At 39.1% G+C, this 13,995-nt stretch overlaps 1 protein-coding gene across 5 annotated transcripts in view; it reads right to left on the reverse strand.

Moving 5' to 3' along the window:
* ZNF565 (zinc finger protein 565) overlaps positions 1–13,995 on the reverse strand; it is a 37,540-nt gene that overhangs the window by 4,478 nt on the left and 19,067 nt on the right. For 4 of the 5 annotated variants that reach the window (XM_078063311.1, XM_078063310.1, XM_078063312.1 and 1 more), the window contains 2 exons: positions 8,328–8,454; positions 7,557–7,652 (listed from right to left, as the gene is read on the reverse strand). In XM_078063311.1, the coding sequence (XP_077919437.1) occupies positions 7,557–7,652; positions 8,328–8,454 (223 nt within the window). Of the gene's footprint in view, positions 1–3,225; positions 4,577–7,556; positions 7,653–8,327; positions 8,455–13,995 lie in introns of those variants that run through there. The other variant, XM_078063313.1, reaches the window with a different exon arrangement.

Below are 13,995 nucleotides of genomic sequence, written 5' to 3' on the forward strand. Positions count from 1 at the left end.
GGGCTCGATCCCAGGACCCTGGGATCATGACCTGAGCTGAAGGCAGACGCTTAACTGACTGAGCCACCCAGGCGTCCCTATATATATTTAAATTGAGGTAAGATTCACAGAACATAAATCCCCCCATTTTAAAGAGTACAATTTAGTAGTTTGTGATACATTCTCAATGTCATGAAACTATTGCCACTATCTAGTTCCAGAACATTCTCATCACCCCAAATAGAAACCTTGTGCCCATTAAGGAGCCATTCATCATTTTCCATTCCCTCCAGCCCCCAGTAATCACTAATAGCAGAGAACCATTAATTCTGTCTCTATGAATTTTCCAGTTTCTGGGCACTTCATATAAATAAAGCATTTGTGTGTGCGTGTGTGTGTGTGTGTGTGTGTGTGTATGTGTTTTAAGATTTATTTATGTTAGAGAAAGAAAGAGAGAGAAAGTGGGGGGAGGGGCAGAGGGAAAGAATCTCAAAGTAGACTGACCATTGAGTGTAGAGCCCGATGCAGGGCTGTATTTCATGACCCTGAGATCATGACCTGAGCCAAAAACCAAGAGTCAGACTGAGCTACCCTCATGCCCCAGCATCTGTGTTTTTAACAACATGATGCTGATGCCAATCAAAATGAAAATCCCTGCTTAAATTTTTCCATAGCCTTCTCATTGCATTTCCAAAGTCACTGGTAAAATTCCAATAAATTCCAAAGTCATTGCCATGGTTCACAGGCTCTTGGCAAAGCGAGTCCCTGCCTCTCTTTGTTGTCATTCTCTTTCAACCAAGGATAATATATCTTCATATTGAACACTGTCTCCTTTCCTCTCTAGGTACCATATCACAGGGCTTTCTAAAATAAATGTAGGTCTTTCCATCTTAGACCTCTCATCAGGATCTTCCATCTATCAGGAATCCTGTCCTGGGCTCTTTGTATGGCTGCTTTTCTCATCCTTCAAGTCTCAAATTAAAACTCACATTTTCAAAAAAGCTTTCAGGCCTGATTCTCTCTTCCACATCTTGCCCCTGTCTTCATAACACTTTTATCAGTTGTAATTAGATTTTCATTTACTTACTCATCTGTTGATCTTTTTGTTTTGTTTCTCCTAAAGCTCCCCAAAGCTCTTTTTTTTTTTTTTTTTTTTAAGTAGGCTCCAGTGTGGAGCCCAATGCAGAGCTTGAACTCACAATCATGAGATCAGGAGTCGGACACTCAACCGACTGAGCCACACAGACGCACCAGAAATACAGCCTTTCTTACTAGCTATTGTAACCAACCTAGCATATAATAAATTAATAATGCGTTGTTTGATGAATAAATATTGGATTCTAGAGACAGACCAACAGAACACAATAGAAAGGCCAGAAAAAGACTGAAGTTTATATGGAAACTGAATTTATTATAAGGATGGTATTTCAAAGGGGAAAAGGATTGTTTCTGTAATAAATAATGTTGGGGCAACTGGATACTCATTTGGGAAAAGATAAAAATGTATCCATATATTACACCACCATATACCAGAATAAACCCCAAATAGTTTTAATGTTAAAAGAAAATAGAAACCATACAAATACTAGGAGGAAATATGGTAGATTACTTTATAACATGGGGAAACCTAACAATGAAATGATGACTCAAAATCCAAAAGCAGGGCGCCTGGGTGGCTCAGTTGTTAAGCGTCTGCCCTCGGTTCAGGTCATGATCCCAGGGTCCTGGGATCGAGCCCCACATCGGGCTCTCTGCTCGGCGGGAAGCCTGCTTCTCTCTTTCCCACTCCCCCTGCTTGTGTTCCCTCTCTTGCTGTGTCTCTCTCTATCAAATAAATAAATAAAATCTTATAAAACAACAACAACAACAAAACAAAATCCAAAAGCAACCAAAGCAGATTGGTAAATTCCAGTATGTAAAGGTGAAAAGCAGAAGAAAACAAAAAACTTTCACATGAACAAAAAACAACAAAAGTAAAATCAAAAGACAAATGACAGAGGAAAATACTTGAAATTTATATCACACTTAATGGAATAATCTTCAGGATTTATGAAAAGTTCTTAAAAGTTTGAGAAATACCCTCAAAAAATTAAACATACAATTACCATCTGATCCAGCAATTCCACTCCTAGGTATATACCCCAAAGAAGTGAAAACAGGCACTCAAATACTTGTACACCATTGGTCACAGCAGCATTATTCACAATAGCCAAAAGGTGGAAAGAACCCAAATGTCCATCAACAGGTGAATGGATAAACGGAATGTGGTATATACATACAATGGAATATTACTCAGCTTTTTTTCTTGAAATTCTGGTAAGTGCTATAACATGGATGAGCCTTGAAAACATTATGCTAAGTGAATTAAACCAGATACAAAAGGTCACATATTATATGACTCCACTTACATGAGGTACTTAGAATAGTCAAATTTATAGAGACAGTAAGTACAATAGAGGTAATCACAGGCTGCGAGAAAGGGAAAATGGAGAGTTATTGTTTAATGAATAGAGTTTCTATTTGGGATGATGAATAAATTCTGGAAATGGGTAGTGGTAATGGTTGCACAACACTGTGAATGTAATTAATGCCACTGGATTATATACTTTAAAAATGGCCAAATGGTAAGTTGTATGTGATATTTATTTAAAAAAAACAAACAACTAAAAACCTAATTAAAAGCTTCCCCAAGACCCCAAGAACTACAAGCACTTAGAAAATACACCAACTAAGGAAAGAAAAAGAAAAAAAAAAAAAAGAAAGAACGAAAACACACCAACTAAATATTCTGTATGGAATAAACAGTAATGGGCTTCCTAGCAATAGAATATAGAATTCCAGTGGAGTTATGCTATATACACTTTTAATTTATGCATATTTAATGATCTGTGTTCAAAAAACATATACATCCATGGGGTGCCTAGGTGGCTCAGTTAAATGTCTGACTCTTGATTTCGGCTCAGGTCATGATCTCAGGGTCGTGAGATCAAGCCCTGCCTTGGGCTCTGCAATGGACTTGGAGTCTGCTTAAGATTCTCTCTCTCTCTCTCTATCCCATTCCCCTCCCCCCCACTCATGCTCACACTCTTTCTTTCTCAAAACAAAAAAACCATATACATCCACAGTGAAGCAAACAATCAACAGAACTAAAAGGCAACTTATGGAATGGGAGAAAATATTTGCAAATGACGTATCCAATAAAGGGTTAGTATCCAAAATCTATAAAGAACCAATACAACTCAATACCAAATAATCCAGTTAAAAATGGGCAGAAGGGGCGCCTGGGTGGCTCAGATGGTTAAGCATCTGCCTTCGGCTCAGGTCATGATCCCAGGGTCCTGGGGTTGAGCCCCACATCGGGCTCCCTGCTCAGCAAGGAGCCTGCTTCTCCCTTGCACTCTGCTTGTGCTCTCTTGCTCTGTCAAATAAATAAATAAAATCTTTAAAAAAATATAAAAATAAAAATGGGCAGAAGACATGAAGACATTTCTCCAAAGAAGACATACAGATGGCCAACAGATACATGAAAAGATGCTCAATATCACTTATCACCAGAGAAATGCAAATCAAAACTACAATGAGAAATCACCTCACATCTGTCAGAATGGCTAAAATAAATAACACAAGAAACAACAAATATTAGCAAGGATGTGAAGGAAAAGGAACCCTTGTGCACTGTTGGTGGGAATACAAATTGGTGCAACCGTTGTGGAAAACAGTATGGAGGTTCCTCAAAAAATTAAAAATGGAACTACCCTATGATCCAGGAATTGCACTACTGCATATTTACCCCCCAAATACAAAAACACAAATTCAAAGGGATACATGTACCCCTACACTTATGGCAGCATTATTTACAACAGCCAAACTATGGAAGCACCCTAAATGTCCATTGATAGGTGAATGGATAAATAAGATATGGTATATACACATAATGGAATATTATCCAGCCATAAAAAAGAACAAAATCTTGGCATTTGCAAAAGCATGGATGGAGCTGGAGAGTATAATGCTAAGTGAAATAAGTCAGAGAGAGACAGGTATCATATGGATGATCTCTATCTCACTCATATGTGGAATTTAAGGAAACAAATGAGCAAAAGGAAAAAAAAAAGAGAGACAAACTAAGAAACAGACTCTTAATTACAGAAAACAAGTACCAGAGGGGAAGGTAGGTGGGGAGATGGCAGAAATAGGAAATGGGGATTAAAGAGTACACTTACCATGATGGGGGGAAAAAATGGTTAAAAAAAAAGCCACCCCCCAAAAAACCCCTAAAACAAACCCATATACAGAGTGGTAAGCAGAATAATGACTGCCCCCCAGGCCCCAGCCAAAATGTCCTAATTGCGGGAACTGTGAATATGTTCTATTACACAGCAAGGGGGAATTAAGGCTGGAGATGGAATTAAGGTTGCTACTCAGCTGACAGTGAGATGGGGATTACTGGGGTGGGCTCATTGTAATCACATGGGTCCTTGTAAGTGAAAGAGGGAGGTAGGAGAGTCAGAATCAGAGAGGGAGATTTGAAGATGCTATCCTGCGGACTTTGAAGATGGAAGGGGGCTATCATCCAAGAAATGCAAGCTGGAAAAGGCAAAAAAAAAAAAAAAAAAAAAAAAAAAAAAAAATATATATATATATATATATATATATATATATATATATATATATATATATATGGTTCTCCTTTTAAAGAAAGGATGCAGAGAGGAACACAGCCCTGTAGACACCTCAGTTTTAGCCCATTGAGATACATTTTGGACTTCTAATCTCCAGAAGTGTAAGATAATAAATGTGTATTGTTGTAAGCCACCAAGTTTGTGGTGCTTTGTTACAGAAGCCACAGGAAACTAGTATACACAGAAAGAAAAACCTGAGTACTTTATTGATGTATGTATCACACCTGTTCAATCTTAACCTTGGAGTCTACTCTCCCATGGAAATGTAGGTTAGAGCCAAAGTACAAAGAAAAGCCAGGAGGTTGGTTCCTGGTTTTTGAGCTTTGAAGTGCAGATGTCTTGGTGATTTAAAGCTGGTATAGGAGGCGCCTGGGTGGCTCAGTCGTTAAGCGTCTGCCTTCGGCTCAGGTCATGATCCCAGGGTCCTGGGATAGAGCCCCGCATCGGGTTCCCTGCTCAGCGGGAAGCCTGCTTCTCCCTCCCACTCCCCCTGCTTGTGTTCCCTCTCTGCTGTGTCTCTCTCTGTCAAATAAATAAAATCTTTAAAAAAAAAAAAAAAAAAAGCTGGTATAGGTGCATGGCAAATATAATTTTGATTATATACACTTTTCTTAAACATGGGTTTTCAGTTATATCTCTAAATCAGGGGTTGGCAAACTTTTTCTTCTTTTTTTATCATTTTATTTTTTTAAATTTTAAGTAGGCTCCACACTCAACAAGGAGTTTGACTCACAACCCTGAATCAAGAGTTGCATGCTCTACTGACTGAGCCAGCCAGGTGCCCCATTTTTTTTTTTTTTTAAGTAAGCTCTATATCCAACGTGAGGCTTGAACTCAAGGCCCTGAGATCAAGAGTCGAATGCTCTACCAACTGAGCCAGCCAAGGCACCCTGGCAAACTCTCTTTAAAGGGCCAGATGGTAGGGATGCCTGAATGGCTCGGTGAGGCATCTGACTCTTGGTTTCGGCTCAGGTTGTGATCTCAGGGTCGTGAGATTGAGCCCTGCATCAGGCTCCACACTCAGCAGGATGTCTGATTGAGGATTTTCTCTCCCCCTCTCCTTCTGCCCCTCCCCCTGCTCACGCTCTCTCTCTCAAATAAATAAATAAAATCTTTTTTTAAAAAATCTTTAAAAAATAGAAGAATAGAATTCTTTCTGGGGAAGACAGCATTTCACTTAATTGGAGTTCAAGGCTAGTGTTTTCTAGCATCAAAATTGATGGTAAATGTTCATCTGTTGGTGCTGATCAGCAATGAGATTTTATGTGTTTATTTAATCTTTTGGAATGTTTCATACAGATATAAATGCCAAATACCGGTATCAATCCACAAACATATCATTTTAATTTTGTATATGCACCCCTTAGAAGGCATTTACGGAATTCAATAGGCTCACAGGCCATATAAAAACAGGCGGCAGGCTGGATTTGGCCCACAGACTATATAGTGTGCAGATGACTGGTTTATATCTTTATTGTTAGTGAGGATTAATTCCTAATTTATGAAATATTATAAGAACAATGATGGTATGAAAGAAGAATTCAGGATCATTAAAACAAAAACATTAGGGGCGCCTGGGTGGCTCAGTCGTTAAGCGTCTGCCTTCGGCTCAGGTCATGATCCCAGGGTCCTGGGATCGAGCCCCGCAGCAGGCTCCCTGCTTGGCGGGAAGCCTGCTTCTCCCTCTCCCACTCCCCCTGCTTGTGTTCCCTCTCTCGCTGTGTCTCTCTCTGTCAAATAAATAAATAAAATCTTTAAAAAAAAAAACCAGAATTTGTTGAGCAGACCTACACAAAAGGAAATGTTTTTTTTTAAAGATTTAAAGGAAAAAGGAAAAAGCTTTATATTTTAGTATTCTTAAATAGATGTTTTCAAAAGATTTTATTTATTTATTTGACAGAGAGAGACACAGTGAGAGAGGGAACACAAGCAGGGGGAGTGGGAGAGGGAGAAGCAGGCTTCCCGCCAAGCAGGGAGTCCTATGCGGGGCTCGATCCCAGGACCCTGGGATCATGACCCGAGCTGAAGGCAGACACTTAACCGACTGAGCCAACCAGGTGCCCCAAGGGTGTTCTTTAGACAGAGAAAAAATAATCCCAGATGAAAGTAAATAATAATAATAACAACAGAGAAGTTGGGGGTTATTCAAAGTATTCAAGGATTAAGTATTCAGTATTAAGTATTCAAAGATTCCAATATCGTCCAGCACGTGCTAATTAATAACACTTGATAATCTTTACTTAGTGGTCACTCCTGCGTGCCATTGTTCTGGGCAGTTTCATATGATTAATTCCTGTAACAATCACAATAATAACTACATAAGGAAGGCTCTGTTTTTAACTCATTTGCAGAGGATAAAACTGAAGCACTCTAGAGAATTTAAGCAATTTACCTAAACTTACAGATCTAGTAATTGGCAGAGCCAAGATTTGAACTCAGTCTGATTCCCAAGTCAGTGCCCTTAGCCACTCTACGTGACCTTCTCTCTCAAACATTTAGAGAATAAATGAATTGCTGAATTGGGTAAAGTGAGCTGTTTTAAGAAATTAAGTATTTTTTAAGGGATGAAGATACTTGCAGGAAAAAGGATCCAAAGTACAGGTAAAAACGCAGCCACTGAGGAAGAAGGGAGCATGTCCTTTTTTGAAATGGGAGGAAACCAAGCAAGAAGAAAGAAGAGAGGGATTAATGGGGGTAAGGGCAATGTTCCCTTGGGATCAGATGCTGACAAGATCTTTGCTCTTCATGTCTTCATGTCTCAGGCTGTTGTTCGGCAATTTTCGGTATGGCTTGGAGGGAAGCTTCTCAACGATAACTCAAGCTACTGCTATCAGTTGACTCACCCACTGGCTATTATTCCCAATGACCTCTCCCAGTGGATCACCCCTCACTCACCTGGACACCATGGTCCTGTCATATCATTTGTAATCATCCAGGGTTCTCTCCCTTGCTCCAATAAGGAAATGACATCAGGCTTAGAAATGGAAAGTCCTGTTTACAGGAAAAGAAATGGAGCATGATTGTCCTGTTCCAAAATTCAAACCCAGTCCCTTGGTCACTAAGGAAGAGAGACAATTATGAAGGAAGGAGTAAAGTTTGTCCAAAGGATAGGAAGACAGGGATGCCCATGGAACTACCCACTTCCCCTTCCATAAAGCACAAACAATTCCCTTGGGAGCAGAGAGCAGAAATTCAGCCAGAAACTTGTAAGTCTCCCTAGAAATTCACCATGAAGATACCAGAAATTCCAGAAGGATAGTCCTGAATTAGAGTAGATAACTATGGTGGTCATTCTCCATTTGCCCTCTCCTCCCTGCTCAATCCATTCCTCCCTGTTCTTGGTCCTGCCCCAGACAGCTTACCTGTAAGGACTGTATTATCCTGGCCCTATGGTTTCTCATTGGGTTTGGCATTATGGAAAGCATCAGCAGGAGGCCAGTGGGTAGGATGAGAGAGTTCAGAGTATTTATCCCTCTCCCTCCCTCCTCTGACCGGGGAGTTCTGGAAGTGGCTACAGTTGCTGCTGGGCCCTTCTCCATGACTCCAGCTCTCACCATGGTCCAGTGGCAGTTTTCCCTCTATACCAGAGGTGGTAACAACCTTCCATTGTTGTAGTCCCTGGGAGCCTTGTTTCCTGTCTGGCCCTGCATTACACAACATCCTTACCTAGTGAGACCAAGTTACTGAAGTTCTCCAGAGTCACATCCCTGTATAAGTCTCTCTGGGCAGGTTCCAGGCACTTCCATTCTTCCTGAGAGAACTCTATGGCCACATCCCTGAATGTTACAAATCCCTGAAATAATAAACCCATGCATTACTAGTAAATGAAAGGACTTTTATTTTTTTCATTTATTGCGAAAATTTTCAAAACATTTCACGGAAGTATACAGAGTAGGATAATGACCCCCATGAACCCATCGCTCTGCTTCAACAATTAACATGACTTTGCAAATCTTGTTTTATTTCTTCCCTTCTGTTTTTTTCACCCCTGGTGTATTTTGAGGCAGATCCTACATAGCAAATACCAAACATCAATGTATTTTAACTATAAATACTTTAGCAGCTAACAGATCAGTCTTCTTTTTTAAAGCATACCAACCAGAATACCATTATCATACTTAATAAAATTAACAATAATTTCCTAATAACCAGATCAAGTTTCAAATTGCCCCAATCTTCTCAAAAGTGATATTTTTTTACAGTTGGTTTGTTCAAATCAAGATTCAAATTAGATCTACACATTGCATTTAGAGGATAGGTTTCCTTAAGTCTCTAGAATCTATAAGAGCCCCCAGAAACCCTTCAAAAATTTTTATTGCTATTTATTTATTAAAGAAACATTTGAATCAGTAGATCTCTCACATTGTTGGCTTATTGCATCTACATGGAATGGTTCAAGATGTTGCTTTACTTCCATACTTTGTGTGAAAAGGTAGTTAGATCTGTAGGCCTGATTCACATTTTCTTTGGAGGGGCAGGAATATATCAGAGGTGGTGCTATGTACTTCCTATCGCATCCATCAGGAGGCACACAATAACTGGTTGTACCATTTTAAATGAAGTTAAAATCGATGAGTAGGTTTAGGTTTTGACAATCTGACTCATCCAGGAAAATGTCTGAAAGATGGAAAGAGAGGAGATGGCGAAGGGCATTGTAAGAAGGAGGTGATCAAGCAAGCAAGCAAGCAAGCAAGCAAGCGAGCTAGGGCGGGATGCCTATGCCATGAAGGTAGTATAATAAGTACATTTATTTGACTAGAGGCTTACATACTTTTGAATATTCCTGTAGCTAGAGCTAAAACCTCTTTCATACAGCAGGATTCTTCTATTTCCTAGAAGGGTCTGGGAATGAACAAAATCTAGCTAAGTGGGATCTTTTTTTTTTTTTTTTTAAGATTTTATTTATTTATTTGACAGAGAGAGACACAGCGAGAGAGAGAACACAAGCAGGGGGAGTGGAAGAGGGAGAAGCAGGCTTCCCACTAAGCAGGGAGCCCGATGTAGGGCTCGATCCCAGGACCCTGGGATCATGACCTGAGCCGAAGGCAGACGCTTAACGACTGAGCCACCCAGGTGCCCCGCTAAGTGGGATCTTACAAATAAACAAAATAGCATATACAAAACACACAGCAAACAAGGGCCTTGCAAATAATAAAGTCTTTTAAAAATTTCTCCATGGAGATAATGAAAAAGATAGAATCCAAAATGTCTTATAAATCTCTAACTTAAAATATAGGACTTATATAAGTTTTAAAACTATCCTATATTCGCAATAAATGAAAAAAAACTATCCTAAAGACCCAGGTTCATAATTAGTTGGAAGATCTCAATCCGGGTTTTCCCTTCCCCTTCAGGCATTTGGGATCATGCAGGGGATGGTCTGGTTGTTACTATGTTGGGGGAGGTTGGTTGGGATTGGGGGCTGCGTGCTGTTGACTTTTAGCGCCTTGCATCAGGAATGTTGTGTCCTGGTTTATCTGGGCCATGTACCCAGGACAGTCCCATACAATAAAGAACCGTACTGCTGAGAATGCCAATAGTGTCTCCACCGAGAAGCAGTTTGTTAGATATCATGAGCATATTTTTTGTGATGGCAAATTTTATAGTAAACACAGGGATTTTTATTTGCTGTATAATGATGCACCTTATGTCCTGGAAGATGTAATTATCCCCTTATTTGGGAGCATCTAACTTAAAATCTTTAATGTTTATTATGTACCTGTTAATTATCTATTATTCTTCACTGTCCACTTTTCCTTGTTCCTGAAATAAGAAAGCCGATGGAAGGTGTACCTCAGTCACATATATTTGGCTCACAACTAACACATATTGGTCAACCTCAAAATGGATAATTTTATGGTTGTCTCTCATAAATTCCCTTGCAAGACCAAAGAACTTTCTGTAACCAAAGTTCCCAATCACAGTCCCCATCCTGAAGGCCTCCTAAAATAGGAGATGTCACCACACACTGAGACCAAGACCAACCACTCCAGCTCTGACCATGTGTACACAGCAAGAGTGGGGAGGCTTCTACTGCAATCACCTAGGCTATAACACCTATTTAATGCTTCTCTAAGCTCTCGAGAAGGTAAGGAAAATTAAATCCCAGAGCTAACAATGATAAAAACAATACACACCACACACACATGCAATTGAACACAGAGATAAGCAAATATGTTAGGAGGGGCCACCCTGAAGTCAAACAGTTTGGGGATTAACCTTAGTATGGGGCCTAGGACACATACCAAATGGAGTGAGAGCCCAGGACCCTCACTTTAAAGCTGGGATCCTAGAAGAGCTCTCTCTGTGAAATGGTAGGCTCCAATGAAAACCTTGTTGGAAAAAAGTAACAAGGAACCTTCTGCACTCCAGGTGAGAAAAAAAGGATTATCATTAATGATAACACTATTACTACTAATAATCATTTCCCTTGCCGATCTACAACCCAGGGCGTACTTTCAAGGAAGCCTGGAATTTAAAGTAACATTATTCATGCAGTTGGAGGAAACCCCATGCGAAAAATTAGTGTGCCAAGTTTGAGAACACTCATAGGTGCAAAACCTTTCTGAAGAAAGGCATCCTCTGCCCAGTTCCCTAAGGACTACCACATACTAAATTAAGTCAACTAAGACAATTCAAGAGGGAAAGATCAGTCTTTTTAACAAATAGTGCTGGGACAAGTAGATATTCATATGCAAAGAAAGAAGTTAGACCCCACCTCATACCATATATAAAAATTAACTCAAAATAGGTTGTAGAACTAAATGTAAGGTTGTAGAGCTAACACTACAACTCTTAGAAGAAAACATAGTATGACTTCATGACCTTGGTCAGGCAGTGGGTTCTTAGATATGGCATCAAACACAGTAACAAAAGGACAAACAGTTAAAATAAACTTAATCAAAACTAAAAACATTTGTGCTACAAATAATTCCATCAAGAAAGTAAAAATCCCAGGGCACCTGGGTGGCTCAGTTGGTTCAGCATCTGACTTTTGATTTAGGCTCAGGTCATGATCTCAGGGTTGTGAGATCAAGCCCCACTTTGGGCTCTGAGCTGGGTGGAGGAGCCTGCTTAAGATTCTCTCCCTCAGGATGCCTGAGTGGCTCAGTCAGTTAAGTGTTTGCCTTCGGCTCAAGTCACGATCCCAGCGTCCTGGGATCAAGTCCCGCATCGGGCTCCTTGCTACTCGGGGAGCCTGCTTCTCCCTCTGCCTGCAGCTCCCCCTGCTTGTACTTGCTCTCTGTCTCCATCTCTCTCTCTCTGACAAATAAATAAATAAAATCTTTTTTTTTTTTTAAAGATTTTATTTATTCATTTATTTGAGAGAGTGAGAGAGAGAGAGAGAGCACATGAGAGGGGGGAAGGTCAGAGGGAGAAGCAGACTCCCTGCCAAGCAGGGAGCCCGATGCGGGACTCGATCCCGGGACTCCAGGATCATGACCTGAGCCGAAGGCAGTCGCTTAACCAACTGAGCCACCAGGCGCCCATAAATAAAATCTTATAAAAAAAAAAAAATTCTCTCCCTCTCCCTCTGCCCTGCTCCACCCCCTCCATTAAAGAAAGAAAGAAAGAAAGAAAAGAAAGAAAGAAAAAGAAAGAAAGAAAACATCCAAATCAAAAAACTGGGAGAAAATGCTTGCAAATCTTATATCTGATGAGGGACCTGTGTCCAGAATATATAAAGAACTCTTGCAATTCAACAACAAAAAAGACAAAACAATTAAAAACTAAGCAAAGAATCTGAGTAGTGATTTCTCCAAAGAAGATCTACAAATGGCCAACAAGCATATGAAAAGATGTTCAATACCACTAATCATTAGGGAAATGCAAATCAAACCTATAAGAGGCCACTTCACATCCTTTAGGATGACTATTACCAAAAAACCAAAATAACACATGTTGGTGAGGATGTAGTGAAATCAGAACCCTCTTACATTGCTGGCAGGAATGTAAAATGGGGCAGCTACTTTGGAAAACAGTTTTGACAGTTTCTCCAAACATTAAACATAGAATTATGTAGGTACAGAGAAATGGAAACATATGTCCACCCCCAAACCCTGGTACACACCAATGTTCATAGTAGTGTTATTTGTGATAGCCTAAAAGCAGAAATAACCCAAATGTCCATAAACTGATGAATTGAAGAATAAAATGTGGAATATACATATCCATGGAATATTATTTGGTATAAAAACAAATAAACTACTGATAAATGCTACAACATGGATGAAGCTTGAAAACATACTATGTCAAAAAAGCCAGACATGAAAGAGCAAATATTGTAAGATTCTATTCATATGAAATGTCCAGAATAGGCAAACCCACAGAGACAGACAGTAAATGAGTGGTTGCCAGTGGATGAGGAGGAGACATTGAGAGAGACTGTTAATGCAAATGGGATTTCTTTTTGGGGTAATGAAAATGTTCTAAAATGGATTGTGCTGACGGTTGTATAACTCTATAAATATACTAAAAACCACTGAACTTTACACTTACATGGGTGAACTTCATCATATGTAAATTATATATACAATAAAGCTGTTAAAAAAATTTGAGGACCTCAAAGAACTGTTAATGCTGGGTATATCTATCAATAGTTACATTAGAAATTAAAAGTGAGAGATTTAAAAATACTAATTAATTTATTAAAATAACCAATAATAAACCTGTTACATGTTAAGTAATATACTTTTTAAGAAAAATAACTATTGTCAAAAAATTTAATAGCTTTGTTTTATATTTTTGCAATCTCTTTTATGACTGGCTGAATAAAAAGCTGGATTTTCACATCTACTTCTACATTCAATCTGTTGGGATAACACATATTATATAGCTTCTAGGAAACTACACTGTACACTCATTGGAGAATGTGACTGAAAAAGGCAAGTAACATTTTAGTATTAACTCCTGAAAGGATGTCAAAGTCTTCCTGGACCATGCTTTGAGAACTGCTAATCTAGTGCTACACAACTTAACATGAATGATTTGTAAACACATGTGTTGAATGAAAAAATCTGGTAAAAAATATAGAGTATGATAACTGTACAAAAATTTAAAAACAAAAAACTCAATAGTATATTGCTTAGTAGCATTCATTCATGGTAAAACTATTATAAAAAATCAAAGGACTGATTGACACAAAATTGAAAGCAGTGATTACCATTGGTGGGAACAGTAATGCAATGTGGGAAGGGAATGCAGGCTGCTCAGATGGGATATTAATCTGGGTAATGAGTACATCGATACTTTATTATTTTTTACACCATATACATGTTATAGATATGTTTTAAAAAATATTTTATTTATTTATTTGACAGAGAGAGACACAGTG

The sequence above is a fragment of the Halichoerus grypus genome, chromosome 15, assembly GCF_964656455.1.
Source record: "Halichoerus grypus chromosome 15, mHalGry1.hap1.1, whole genome shotgun sequence".
Taxonomy (NCBI): domain Eukaryota; kingdom Metazoa; phylum Chordata; class Mammalia; order Carnivora; family Phocidae; genus Halichoerus; species Halichoerus grypus.